This window comes from Myotis brandtii, unplaced genomic scaffold, assembly GCF_000412655.1.
Source record: "Myotis brandtii unplaced genomic scaffold, ASM41265v1 scaffold185, whole genome shotgun sequence".
In the NCBI taxonomy this organism is placed as follows: Eukaryota; Metazoa; Chordata; class Mammalia; order Chiroptera; family Vespertilionidae; genus Myotis; species Myotis brandtii.
The window spans coordinates 210,294-224,820 of NW_005356870.1; the positions used below are offsets into that span (position 1 = coordinate 210,294).

At 38.2% G+C, this 14,527-nt stretch overlaps 1 protein-coding gene across 1 annotated transcript in view; it reads right to left on the reverse strand.

The window, feature by feature from the left end:
- Positions 1–14,527, reverse strand: part of UNC5D (unc-5 netrin receptor D) — a 226,256-nt gene that overhangs the window by 94,862 nt on the left and 116,867 nt on the right. Inside the window, exons 5-7 of the mRNA XM_005864024.2 lie at positions 11,790–11,970; positions 10,782–10,949; positions 8,888–9,052 (exon numbers count right to left, since the gene is read on the reverse strand). Coding sequence (XP_005864086.2) covers positions 8,888–9,052; positions 10,782–10,949; positions 11,790–11,970 — 514 coding nt within the window. The remainder of the gene's footprint in view (positions 1–8,887; positions 9,053–10,781; positions 10,950–11,789; positions 11,971–14,527) is intronic.

Sequence of the window (14,527 nt, forward strand, 5' to 3'; positions counted from 1 at the left end):
ATTTCTCTTCCTTTCCCTTCCTTCTACTTGCTTTGGACTTTTCTCACTCTCTCTCATTCCTTTAGGTGTAAGGTTAGATTGTTTATTTGAGGGTTTTGTTTTGTTTTAACGCAGGCCTGTATTGCTATAACTTTCCCTCTTAGAACTTCTTTGGCTGTGTCCATAGATTTGGGGTCATTGTTTTCATTTTCATATGTCTTGATGTCTCTTTTGATTTCTTCCTTGATCTCGTTGTTAACCCATTCATTGAATGTTAGTTAGCCCCTATGTGTTTTTCAGTCTTTTTCTTGATTTCTAGTTTTCATACCATTATGGTCAGAGAAAAAGCTTGATATGATTTCATTTTTCTTAAACTTATTGGATATTGTTTTGTGTCCTAATATGTGGTCTATACTAGAAAATGTTCCATGTACACTTGAAAAGAATGTATATTATGCTGTTTTAGGGTGAAATGCTCTGATGATATCAATTGAATCCATCTGATCTAGTGTGTCAGTTAAGGCAGCTGTTACACTGTTGATTTACTGTCTGGAAAATGTATTCACTGATGTCAATGGGGTGTTAAAATCCCCTCCTGTGACTATATTACTGTCAATCTCTCCCTTTATGTCCATCAAGATTTGCTTGATATATTTAGGGGCTTCTATGTTGGGTGCAAAAATGTTTGCAAGGGTTATATCCTCATTTTGGATTGATCTCTTTATCATTATGTAGTGTCCTTCTTTGTCTCTAACTCTTTTAACATTTGTTTTAAAGTCTATTTTATCAGATGTAAGTATTGCTACCCCAGCTTTTTAAATTTATTTCCATTCTCATGAAATATCTTTTTCCATCCTCCCTTTACTTTTAGTCTGTATATCTTTCATTCTGAGGTGGGTCTCTTATGGACAGCATATACATGAGTCTTATTTTCTTATCCATTCAGCTACCCTATGTCTTTTGATTGGTGCATTTAAGCCAGTTGCATTTAAAGTGATTATGGTTGGTACATATTTGTTGCCATTTTATTCTTTTTACTATGCCCTCCTTTTGTGTGATTCCATTTCTGGGAATATATCTGAAGACCCAAAACACTGATTCAAAAATTATATGTATCCCTATTTCATTGCAGCATTATTTACAATAATCAAGATTTTGAAGTAACCCAAGTACCCATCAGTAGATGTTTGGACCTAGAGAGTATTATATTAAGTGAAATGAGTCAGTCATAGAAAGACAAGTACCATATGATTCCACTTACATGTGGAATCAAATGTACAAGTTAAACTAACAAACAAAATAGAAACAAATTCATAGCAACAGACTGGCAGCTGTCAGAAGGGAGGGCTGATGGGGGGCTCGGTAAAAAAGGTGGAGAAATTAAGCAAAAAAGGTAGAAGAGGATAAAATGGTGAACATACAATATATTTTAATGACAAATACACTTATGTTAATAGATGTACTAGGAAATGTTTTAACTAAATATTTATAGTGTTACTGTCAGTACCTTTGTAGGTCATGAAAAACATAACTTTTTCTGAAACAGGAATTCCTTTACTAGAACACACATACACACACAATAGTTATTGTTTTTACTATGGATGCAAAATGCTTTGCATAGATTTGCCTATTTCCTCCTAAAAACAAAAACAAAACAAATCCTTTCTATGAGGCACTATTATAACATTCATTTTATAGATAAGTAAATTAAGGCTTAAGAAACTTGCTCATAGTGTTGTAATCAAAATTCAAACTCAAGAAATCTGACCCCCAAACTCCTGAGTTTTCAACCTGTTCTTTTCTAAACAGGATTAATGTTGAATCCTGTAGGCCCAGCTCATTTATTTCTTGCAATTCTAGGTTCATGTCTATCCCTAATTTGCAAACAAGATAACCAGTATAAACAGAATCATAGAGGGCAGTAGAAGGCTATTCACCCTTTGCTCTGAATGCCAAATCAATGCAGATCCCTCCTGGGTCAGCCTCATAGAAGCTCAACCTCTGTGTCTTCTAACAATGCCTAGTTCAGAACTGCCTTCCCTGTGCTTCTTAGGCGTATATTATCTACAAAATATTTTTACTTTTGCTGTAATGATTTGCATTTCCATCAACTTTCTGGTTGAATGGTTAAAATTTCATTTCCTTAAGAAATGTTTTTAAGTTTTCTAATAGGTTTTCTGTATCCAGTTTACATTATCATGGGGATTGGTTCTTATTTGTCTCTTTAGTTTCCTTGGATTTTTGTTTCAGTTTGCTTTGTTTTTGTCTTTTTCCACTTTAAGTAATGTGATCCTGCTTCTGCTCTCCAGATGCCCAAATTTAATTTTAAAGTCCTTCCTATTTACAGTGGAGGTGTTTTATTTCAATTCTTCTTCTAAAGTCGATAAAGTGAACAGGATGTGCCTGAGAGAAACTGCCAGAGATCATGTTTCTGAAGCAAGACATAGCACTTCCTGTCCAATTCCACCAAAATAATGTAAGCCAAGTATAAAAAAGTACATATTGATATATGTTGGGAAATAAAGTGTATAGGAATAGAAAAAAATGGATAGAAGAGCGATGTGGGCAAACTAATTGCCTTGATTTCTATTGGCTGAAAAAAAAATTCTTACCTTGGTTACTCTGTCATGACTATGTACATGTAGCACAGGTCTATGAGAAAATAAAGATGGTGATAGGGGGAAATTTCCTGGATAAAAAAGATATCTTAACTGTTTTAGATCCCTTGCTCCTCAAGGAAAGCTTCACAGCTATGATACCCCTCCTTATTCCTAATGAGCATACTGTGGGTGTGAGACCTGTCTTTTTCGCATCTCCACCCCTCCTACCAGTCTTTTGTGGTTTCTTCTTTACATCCTTAAAAAGTTCTGTTCAGCTAGTCTTCAGGTGGTTCTCAATGAGCATGGTTCTATAATTTAGTTGTGATGATGATGTGATCATGGAGGAGGCCAGCACTGCATTTACCTACTCCGCCATCTTGACCGGAAGGCTATCTTTTTATTAACAAGGCATAAAAGTAGAAAAGTCTACAGTGGGTGGATAACAAAGGGGGAGACATTTTATGATAATTTGTCATATATGGTTTATCTTCATTCTCTTTATGCTCAGTTCTACTCATGGCATTTGAATTTAAGCACAAAAATGAAACATTTAGCCATATAGAGTTTTTTTTAAAAAAATGCTTTCACTAGGACACATGAGTATGGAGTTCTCTCTGCTTTATTTTCTTTTTTAATTAAGCACAATGGAAACTTTAGTCATGAGCCATTCTACTCTGTCTCTTTAAAGCTTGTTAGTCACTGGTCTTCTTATTGCGTCCCATAATGGTAAAGTGTTCTTTGGGGCATGGGGGAGAGATTGTTGCTAAGCAGCTAATGATACCATATGTTCCCAAACCTACCCTCTTATTTACTCTTGTGGATTTGCAATACTGTATTCACATTTGCTATGCAGTATACATGAAGGCAACTCTGAATTAATCAGTTGTTTGTTATGTAGAAAGCAGCCATTATAAAAAGGAGCACCTACTATGTACAGTAAATGGAATGAAAATGGGTTTTTAATATTAAAGCTACCTGGGAGAATTAGCAAGCAGCTGGAAAATTCATGACAATTTAAGAATGGATTGTATCTTGCTACGCCATTTTCATTTCTTTGCTATATAAAGTTTATGCTATAATTAAGGAATTGTGCAGTGCAGCTGGTTCTGAAATATGAACTTACCCAACAAAAAGTTTAAGAATGAGTCAAGTATGATTCTTTGCCTAAAGAAAGGAAATGATGGGTTTTGTTAAGGTAAAAGGACACCTATCCATTATAATCCTATATACAAAATAGGCATTCCATAAACCATTAATCCAACAAAAAGTTTAAGAACGAGTCAAGTATGATTCATGACTTTTTGCCTAAAGAAAGGAAATGATGGGTTTTGTTAAGGTAAAAGGACACCTATCCATTATAATCCTATATACAAAATAGGCATTCCATAAACCATTAACAAAATGTAAAACTTGTTTCAGATGCACTGAATGGTGTCCTAGGAAAGATAGAGAAGGGACTTGGGTAATTACTGTAAAGATGACAATGACATTGAGAATAGCCTAAGAGAAAATGCTTACCAAGATGACCTTTATTTTGATGTAATTACAGGCTCACCTTTCCAGGTGCTTCTTTTAGGTCATTTAAGTAGATCATTCAATAGATAATGTTGTTAGATTATTAAATGTAAGCTTGGGGTTGTTTAATCGAACCTGCTATTGTCTTTGTCCTTGATGTGGTTTCCAAACTGTCAATTCAAACTTTTCTTATCAATGTATCCATCAGAAATGAAAACAAACCACAGTTTAACTGATATTTCCATTTCTGAGCTATCAATGTTGAACTGACCTATCTTACATCCTGACCAGAAGGATGGATTAACTATCAGGTAACTCAGCCTTGAAGATTTCCTCTCTCTTTCAGGCCCCTGTGGCATTTCTCTGGCTTCAGTCTTACTATACCTCAAGGCACTAATCCCTTCTGAAGCAGGTCTATTTAATCTTCTCAAGTCAAAGCCCTTTTAGTTTTCTATCTGCTGGAGTAAAGAAAGAGGGAGCAGGCTTTTCTTATTTCTTAGGATCAAGCTAAATACCCTGCCATTTTCACCCTTCTGTTCCTGTCAGTGAAGCATGCATATGTCATTTACCTCCGGTTGTACTCCTCAGAGCATAGATGAAGCTAAATTCATCAAGCAGAAAGAACATGGTCAAAAAACTACCTGACTCTAGTGTTTAAGGTTAGAAAACAGGGATCCACACAAGTTCTTATTTCTCAACAATATGTCACATAATTATCTTTCTGGAAAGAAAGGCATCAGAGGATTAGCTTATGCTTTCAATTTGGATCTTTCACCAACTGCTATTGGCAAATAATCTTACCATCACCAATCTTGGGGCATGTAATTTCTTTTTTCTAAATATATTTTTATTGATTAAACAATTGATTAAGCAGAGAGGAAGGGAGAGGGAGATATAGAAACATCAATGATGAGAGAGAATCATAGATCGGCTGCCTCCCACCCACCTCCCACTGGGGATCAAGCTCACAACGCAGACATGTGCCCTTGACTGGACTCAAACCCAGGACCCTCCACGCTCCAGTCCACAGGCTGACGCTCTGTCCGCTGAGCCAAACCAGCTAGGGCGGGGCATGTAATTTCTTGATGAGAGCACCGAGGTGTGGCCGTCTGTGACAGATTCACACTAAAGTTTTTGTGCTCCAGTCACAACTGGCCAAGCAACAATCACACCCAAATATTAAAGTGATCATTCAGAGCTGGCAGGTCCATCTCTTGGAGAAACACTACCCTCAGGGACCACAAAGGCAACCCAGATGCTTTGTTGAAAGCTAAATAAAAATCAAAGAATTATAGGTCTTCTAAGAGAAGTTGAGGAACTGCTTTAGGGTCTTTTTGGCATAGATGAAAACATATAGGATGAGGATGAAGAAAATTCCCAAATTGTAACATGACCTAGATCCTTCACAAAACTACTGCTCCATAAAGTTGTTGGCAAATGCTATTTTAATCAAACCCAGCCTTCACTGAATCTCTATCCTGAGAGCACAGCTAGTTTCACCAAGACCATTGGAGCAGAGTGCCAGCAAGATGTGCACAGGGGTATTGGCATCTTTTAACTAGAATGCTGTTCATTGCTTCCTGCAGAGATAGTAATCTGTTATCCATTTTTGTTGATAGTGGTAGCCACTCTGTCTGAAAGGACAGAATATATCCTGGTGTTGGATTCACAAACATACCCCTTTCTCAATGATACATAAATATATTTAATCAATTTATAACTCCTTGTAGCCATCAGTATTCTTGATCACATCTGACAGAGTTACAAATATGCACACTACAGACAAAAGATGCTAGAGAAAACATGCTTAAGCAGAAAAGGGAATGCAGGCATGAGTAAACTGAATAGAAAGAAAAGGCTCACATAGCATTCTATACTCACACCTTCAATGCTGAACATATTTCAAACCTCATTGTCTTCCTAGTTATATTATTTCCACTATGGGTAATGGGAATGAAATACCCATTAAACCACACACATGACTAAAACCATATATGGTCAATGCCCACAGGAAAAGCCACTGTCTGAACTATGGCCATTTCTGGCTCAAAGGAAGGAACTAAACTTTGGAACTTCACAAGTACATATGCATCTGTGATGGTTAGTTTTATGTGTCAGCTTGACTGGCCATCAGGTGCCCAGGTAATTGGCTGAACATTACCTGGGTCTTTTCAGATGAAACCAACATTTAGATCCACAGACTAAGAAAAGCAGATTGCTCTCTATAATTGCTTCCCAGGGCCTCACCCAGTCTATCTAAAGCTTGATCCTTCTCAAGTGAGAATTCTGCCTGCCAGTCTGTGAACTGGGACATTGGCTCAGCAGATCTGGGACTTGCCAAATTCCATAATTACTTGAGCTTATTCCTTATAATAAATCTCATTTATCTATCTATCTGTATATCTCATTGGTTCTATCTGGAAAACCCTGACAAACACGACATCTCAAATTTTAGAGTTGGGATCTAGACCAGTGATGGCGAACCTTTTGAGCTCAGCATGTCAGCATTTTGAAAAACCCTAACTTAACTCTGGTGCTGTGTCACATATAGAATTTTTTTTATATTTACAACCATAGTAAAACAAAGACTTATATTTTTGATATTTATTTTATATATTTAAATGCCATTTAACAAAGAAAAATCAACCAAAAAAAATGAGTTCGCATGTCACCTCTGACACGCGTGTCATAGGTTCGCCATCACTGATCTAGACTGTCCAATACCCTCTCAGTGCTGGTAATTCATTTCAGGGCTAAACAACTCTTAATCACTGAACTTGATAACAATTCTTTCTTACCTGAAGGGCTAACCATCATCCATCTTCAATGGTAACTGGACTAAGTATTAGTCAAGTAAGGTTTAGGCCTGATATCCTCCAGTGCAGACCTCACTGGTGGTTGATGGGAAAGTTATGACTATGATTATCTAAAATTCAGTTGATAACCAAATAGTTATATTATCAACACCTCTTTAGAAGACTTATGAGTGTCACAGTTCTAATTGTTCTAACTATCAATTCAAATATGGCTACATGTTTAAAAAAATAGTCATACTTCCAAGGTATATTTCAGAAAAATCTGGTAACAGTCAAGAGTAGACAGAAACATATTTCCTTAAACCTCTTGCTACTGAGTTTGTGTTAGCTTTCCTTACATTTTGGAAGGGCAAAGGCATTTTGAGGAAGACAAATGATTGGAATATATTCATTAGAGTGCATCAATTCAAATATGGCTACATGTTTAAAAAAATTGTCATACTTCCAAGGTATATTTCAGAAAAATCTGGTAACAGTCAAGAGTAGACAGAAACATATTTCCTTAAACCTCTTGCTACTGAGTTTGTGTTAGCTTTCCTTACATTTTGGAAGGGCAAAGGCATTTTGAGGAAGACAAATGATTGGAATATATTCATTAGAGTGCAGGGCCCTTTCATCACTGAGACTGGGGGCTAGGTTGCATTCTATTACAGTTCCGTGTATTGTATCTGACATATGCAGGTACTCGATACTTGTAATAGCAAACAAACAAACAAACAAAAAAACCACCAAAAAAAAATACCATCGTTGCTCATTTAAAAACATATTAATCATTTTAACCAATGTATTAAACATATAGACTTCTTTTTTAAAAAATATAAGTTATGTTTGAATATGCTTGCTTTCAAGGGTACCCAGTTGTATTGATTTAGAAAAATAAACCCAACTTATATATTTTCTTCATCCTGCCATCTTCCCAAATAAAAAATGACACACTGGTATTGAGATATGTTATTTTTTGCTGCGTATTTTCCTAGTTCAATGCCCTGAATCTCTTGTTCCTGAATAGATATTTTCTTCATCCTGCCATCTTCCCAAATAAAAAGTGACACACTGGTATTGAGCTATGTTATTTTTTGCTGTGTATTTTCCTAGTTCAATGCCCTGAATCTCTTGTTCCTTAAGGACCTAAGCAAAATCAGTACACCTTAGCTCAATGAGTGGGCAGATGGAGAATGGGTTCATCTTTACTGAGCACCTACTCTGTGCCATGAAATATCAAGTGTATTCTTTTGTCAGTTAGTCTTCACAATAACCAAAACTGGGTACCATTGGGGGTACTTAGAGTCAGAGACATAAGCAACTTATCCAGGGTCACAAAGGTAGTGAGGGACAGTGCCAGATGAAAACCTGTCTCTCTGTGACTATTTGATCCTCCCATACTCAGGCAGAGTCACTGGGAGATGCAAGAATGTAATCTGTAATCTCAGTAATAAAGACTCAGGAGTTTTGAAATGCACACTCCATTTCTTGCTCTGCCAGACCAATTTGATACAAAGCCACCCACCTCCTCAGGTGTCATAAATCCCAGCCCCCACTTGTAAGATAACAGTCACAACACATCTCTTGCCACAAAACCATGGTCTCTGAAGATGATTAAGTGCTTTATAGTGCTATATAATTCTTGGGAGAAATATAGACATAGTGATCAGAATTTCACCAAACTTAAGATGAAGGCTACTAAAAGGAAAGAATTGCTAAGCTAAAAAGTCTAAAATGTCTTCTTACATCATTTCTTCTAAAACCTTGTCTAGTTAAATCAATAGTAAGTATACACATTTATAAAACTTACAATGATAAAATATTCAAAGTCCCCCCAGCTTTACTAAAAATGTATGTCTTCTTTTCTACACTTTTCACCCATTTTCTTTTTGCTCTTGGAGATTTTGCTTTCTGCTAACATATTTAACACAATAATTATGACGTTTCTTTTCATATGATGGACAAACACCGAAGATGCTAAACAGAAGGTGTTACCTAGAATGCAGAGACCATCTGTGCAGTTTTCAGATTCCTGGCTCAGCCCTTCACAGAATTTGCCCCCATTCCTTGGGGGTGGTGCTGTGCACTCCCGGATCCGAAGATGCTCACACTCTGGGCTGCAGACTGACCATTCGCTCCACACTTCCCAGCTCCCGTCCACTTCAAAGAGAAACCAAAGGAACCATCATTAGAATGAATCAGGCAGCGGTCAGGAGACTCACCCCAGGATTACTGTTCTTAGAGCTGCATTTTAAAGCAATAACCACCACAACAAAAAACAAAATAACATATTCCTTTATCTTCTCTCCATGGTTTCTTTCCTAAAGAGATAGACTAGCAAAAGCAGTGGTGTAATTCTCTAGCTCTTTCAGGATGAGACCAATTACTGAATTTAGGCGAGCAGAGCATTCGCATTACCAGTGCCCTTGGGTTGGCTAACAATGTCATTATCCATTCTTCCCCAGTCTTTCACGCTCAAGTGCAGCTTAGATGGACAGATAAACAGTGTGCAGTAACCAGTGGTAGTCACCACTGCCTTGGGTGTTGACAGTTTAGAACAGAGAGCAGAATGAACTATCTTTAAGCCCTAAAACCCCCTAAACAATAAACCCATATTGATAGTATTAAACTAAAACAGGTCAGTCAAACCCCAAGATACCAAGATTTATATAAATAGAATTTCTTGGGTCATAAATTGCTGCTGTATGTAGAACTGAACAAACTGAATTCTACTAAAAATCAACCCTCGAGATCATGGCAGCTGTTTGAGGCAATTGTCCCATTACCTCCTAGGAATACTCCAACCATGTTTATGTGGGTTATGAATTTGCAGTTTTTAATCAAGAGCAATTAGGAATAGGGTAACACAAAATACTGAACGTGAAACAGAATGTCTGAGTCCTTGACTGCCAGTTTATTTGCTGAGCAACCCTGAGAAAGTCACTTAGCCTATTTCTGTCAACTGGGGATAATAAAACTCACAACGCAGAGTTCAATGAGATTACGTGTGTAAAAGTATCTTGCACATAGTAAGCACTCAATAAATGCAAAATGAAACTCCAAGAATACACTGCTGGTGAGAGCCTCACCTTAGCTTTGAGTGGAACTAGATTTGAAATTTTAGTCAAGAGGCTCTAGTCCAGTGTCCTTGGAGTTAATGTTTCATAATGCATATGAGACCCAGGATCAATTTATTTCTCAGTGGGAGGATATGTTTTCCATAAAGAAAGTCATCTTCCATCTCATCTATTTCTCATTGTATAAATTGGGTTGGAGCCAGTAAGAGATGAACAAAATAACTTATAAAAGCCATATTTGGCAAGTGTAGTCTATCTCTATTCAGAAAGGAAGGCAAGCATAGATCAAATATAGAATAAACTGCTGTGATGCTGTACAATCTCTGCCAATTGTATTGTAGATAAATACAGAGCTAAAACTGGTAAGCTTGGTGGATTGGCAACTGATAATAAAGAGTCACATTTTTGGTACCTGTTTTGTGTTCACAGACAACTTAATTTCTGCTAGCTATTATAAAAATTAATGCCACAGAATGGGAGAACCCAGGGAGAGAAGGGCATGGCTTAGTCCAATCAAACACGGGAGGTATCAAACACGGGACGTATAAAAATACTTCAAAGCATTTGGCTTATTGATGGTGAGTTTTCAGGGTCATTTGAGTATTAAAAACTACATATGCCCCCAAACAGAGGTATTTCACCCATGTTCTTGCTATTACATTGAGTTCTACATCAGCACTTTGGACAAAGGCTCTATAAGAACTTGGGAGAGGGTCACTTTGAGAAAGAGGGTGATATGTTGAATGCTTCACACCAGCTTACTAGTGTTGGTGGATCAAAAGGGGAAAGGGAGGAGTCTGTGTATATCTCACCAGGACAAAGAGAAGTGCAGGTAATTTTCTGCACTGACATTCCCTCACAAAAGGCCCCACCATTGAGAGGAGCTGGGTTGGTACAGGTCCGGGAACGTTTCTGCCATCCTCTACCACAGCGAACATTGCAGGCTGACCACTCTGTCCAGGAAGACCAGCCTCCATTCACTGAGAGAGAAAATGGGGAGGGGAGAAAAAAAAGGAGAAAGGTTTTTACTGATTGCCTACTATGTGCAAGCCACTGTGCCAGGTGTTGTGAGTTAGGCATCCAGGGACCAAGAGACCCTGCAGACACACACTGGCTGCTCCATCATGAGGTGAGCGACTAGGCTTAACCTCATCTGTGCCCCTCAGCCTATTCATCTGATATAAGGAGGGACACAGATCATTTTCTTTGCTGAAAAATTATGAAAAATAGAAAGAACTCATTACCATATCTCTAAAGCACTTGAAAATCCAGAGCATAAGAAGAAACTATCAGCATCTGAATTTCTATTACTTTAAATGCCTCAAAAAATAAATCTCAGGGCTCTTCTATTGTAGAAAGGAATGCCTTTACTTAAATAGCTGGGTATTTCTTTTATACAATACCTGAGATATTCAGCAAATAGTGATGTTTGTTTATGGTGGATTTTGTATGCCAGGAGAAAAACTTCCCACAAGCAGGTCTGGGGAGGATGGGGGAGGGGAGCAGAAGTTGCCCACCTCAATTCTTTTCCAATACAAACACAATGGAAGAAAATAAGCAACTTCTAAAATTATTTTCTGATCAAGAGTGATTGGAAATATCACTGCCTACCTCATGGAAGTCCAATGTTGGATGAAGCAGCAAACATTAATAGCCATAGAAATGTGTTCCCACTTGCCAAATGGGAGAGGCAGGAGAGAACACAGTGGTGGATGGCCCCCTAAGACCTTTGAGCTCTGAAAGTTAAATTGCAATAAAACACACATCCCTCTACCTCTCTGCTTTCTGTACTCCATTCCTGGCCTTTGGGCTGGTCTTACCATAAACTACCACTGTGGCGGACAGGCTCCTCCTCTTGGCCACGATGTTGGCTGCCATGCAGGTGTAATTCCCGGAGTCTGAGAGCCGCGCCTGCCTGATGATCAGGTTATGGTCAGCCCTGGTGTCAATGTTCTCATCTTGTTCTGAGTCAATGGGCTCCTCATTTTTCAGCCATTCCACCTATAAGAAGAAAGAATGTTAACTTTACAAGTCATTTTAAAAAAAAACACAAAACACTTTTTTTTTGAATTGGAAGGTGAGCAATTTTGATGTGCGGAAAAGAGACCTATAGCAATGATTTTTCCCCCTCTTTATTCAATATGCCATCCCTTTTAATTAGGAAATTTGGTATATTCAGGAAATGAATACTGAAGTTAATAAACTGGAGGCAGGAAAAGGACTGCCTCCTATTGACTTTGACCCATTTTCTAAAAACGCAGTGGAAGAGAGAAAAGAGGTGACTGCAATTAGGTCATTTCATTATATTTCATTTTATTAGAATTCTGATGACTATGATGATGTTTCAATACTGGTGCATAATGGAGCTCAGAGAGCAGCACATGTACTTTGTGCTGAGAGAATATTATGTTGTCAGGCAAGTTTCAAGTCAGTACGTTTCAATTTAAACAAATTTTAATAAAGGGGTGAAAATGTGTAAAGGCCACTGTCATATATATTTGGGCAATCATAAGCACATAAATTCAAGTTTCAGTGTTCCCTAGTTTGGGGTATAGGTTTCTTTGGTGATTATGCCATTCCGTCATTGATTCAGTGGCTATTTAGATGGGGTTAGACATCTACCACATTTAAGGTCCATCCTTGCTTCTAGGGAAGCTCACTTCCCACATCCTCTGAGCGTAGGCTAGTCCCATCTCGGACTTGCTTTTTCTGACCTATTTTCTTCTTCCAATTCAACCCTAATCCTATCCTTGGTCCAAACTTCTCCTTACCTTGAACACCTGAAGAAGACACAGATGGAACCGTCTGCTCCCTAGATCATCATCCTCCCCCCAGTTGGGGTACACTACCTATACCTCCCCTACTTCACCGAGCAGGCCAGTCCTCCCCTGAACTAACATCTCTCCTTCCTCATTTTGTCCTGTGCTTCCACATCTGAACAACCTCTCCACTGTTCACACCATCTTGGTAGCACTGTACACATCTCTTGCTTGGCAGTAACTGCTTAGCTCTAGTTATCAGCATATGCTGCACACAGTCATTACTTAGCACTGAAAGCAAGGGCAGTGGCTACACCAGAGCCATCACACAGAAACATACGCAGCAGGGCACTTTTCATCATTCTGCCCACCATTAGCACAGATCATTGAGAGTTGCTTTTAGAAGAAGATGCCTCATTTCATGTTTAAATCTTGAGAATTCTAATTTATTACCAATAAACAAGTGGCATCTGTTATATAACAATTTGATGTAATCAAGATATGCTAATCTCTATAAAAAGGGATTATCAGAAGAAAACCTTTAATGATATTTATCTCAAGTGCCAACATGTAAATGAGAGTTTAGAGTAACCTAAATCATCACCATCTCAAATCCTCCCTAGAAAAAGTCAATATTAGAAAAGAAAATGATAGCAAATAGACAAAAGAAGAGGTCTGAGAACTGCTTAAAAACATGGAGATGAGCTGAAAAACCAATGTGATACAGGGCCATGAAGTAAAGAAGCAAGCTGACTACCCACCCCACGGTCCAGCCTGGAGGTGTGGCACTGGCTAATGACCCAGAGCCCAGAAGCACTGCTCTGGCGAGCGAAGCAGGACAGTGCAACCAAGTTTATGTCACATCTGGCCACCAGTCTGTGACAAATGTCCTCCATTCCCCACTAACCAGATAGTTTATTCTTTCATGAATGTTATATTTTATGGGTATGATGAAAATAAACATTTAAATGCACATCACCCCAAGAAAATAAAAGCTGGGAGTAACACTGTCACCAATATTTGGGATGAAACACACACTTAAAGCCAATAGGATTGGAGTGTTGAAAGAATAGATCTGCCTGCTAAAGTAGGTCTGGAAGCTTTGTCCCACCCCACACTCTTCCTGACTCTGAAATTCAGAGCGTAAATTGCCTGGTTTTCTGATTAATTCCCTACTCCTGAGATTTGTAGCACTTAGAAAGCTGTTCCCTTGTGCCTCCACCTCAGTCATCGTTTTCCACGCTTCCCCTCAAACAGCTGGTGAGGAAGTCAGGAAAGTCAGCCCTGGCCCATAAGTAAATTATTCCTTGTGAGTTAACTAGCCAGAAAAAACCCTTTGGGCAGTGTCCCTGGAGACAAAGCCAAAGGAAGTCCCAGCACCTGGAAATTGAAGAAAGCTTTCCTGACCAGATCTTGTACATGATTGTCTACCACTGTGCTGTACACCTGGAACTAAGAAGAAAAAATGATAATTGAATGTAAACTGTGATTGAAAATAAAACACACAAAAAACAAAAACTTGGCCCAGAGTCTATTAAAGCCTTAATCATCAGGTAGAGGTTTGGCTTCAAATTGAAAATTTAAATCATATACACAATGAAGTGGCCAACAAACTAAGAAAACATTTGCCACAAATTGGATAAGTAAGAGGTTAATGCTGTGATGATCTGAGGAAAATCTGAATAGTTTAAAAACCACTATATGCATATGTCTGTGTGTGTGTGTGTATACTGGTAGGTGAAGATTAACAAAACACACACACACACACACACACACACACACACACACACACACACATA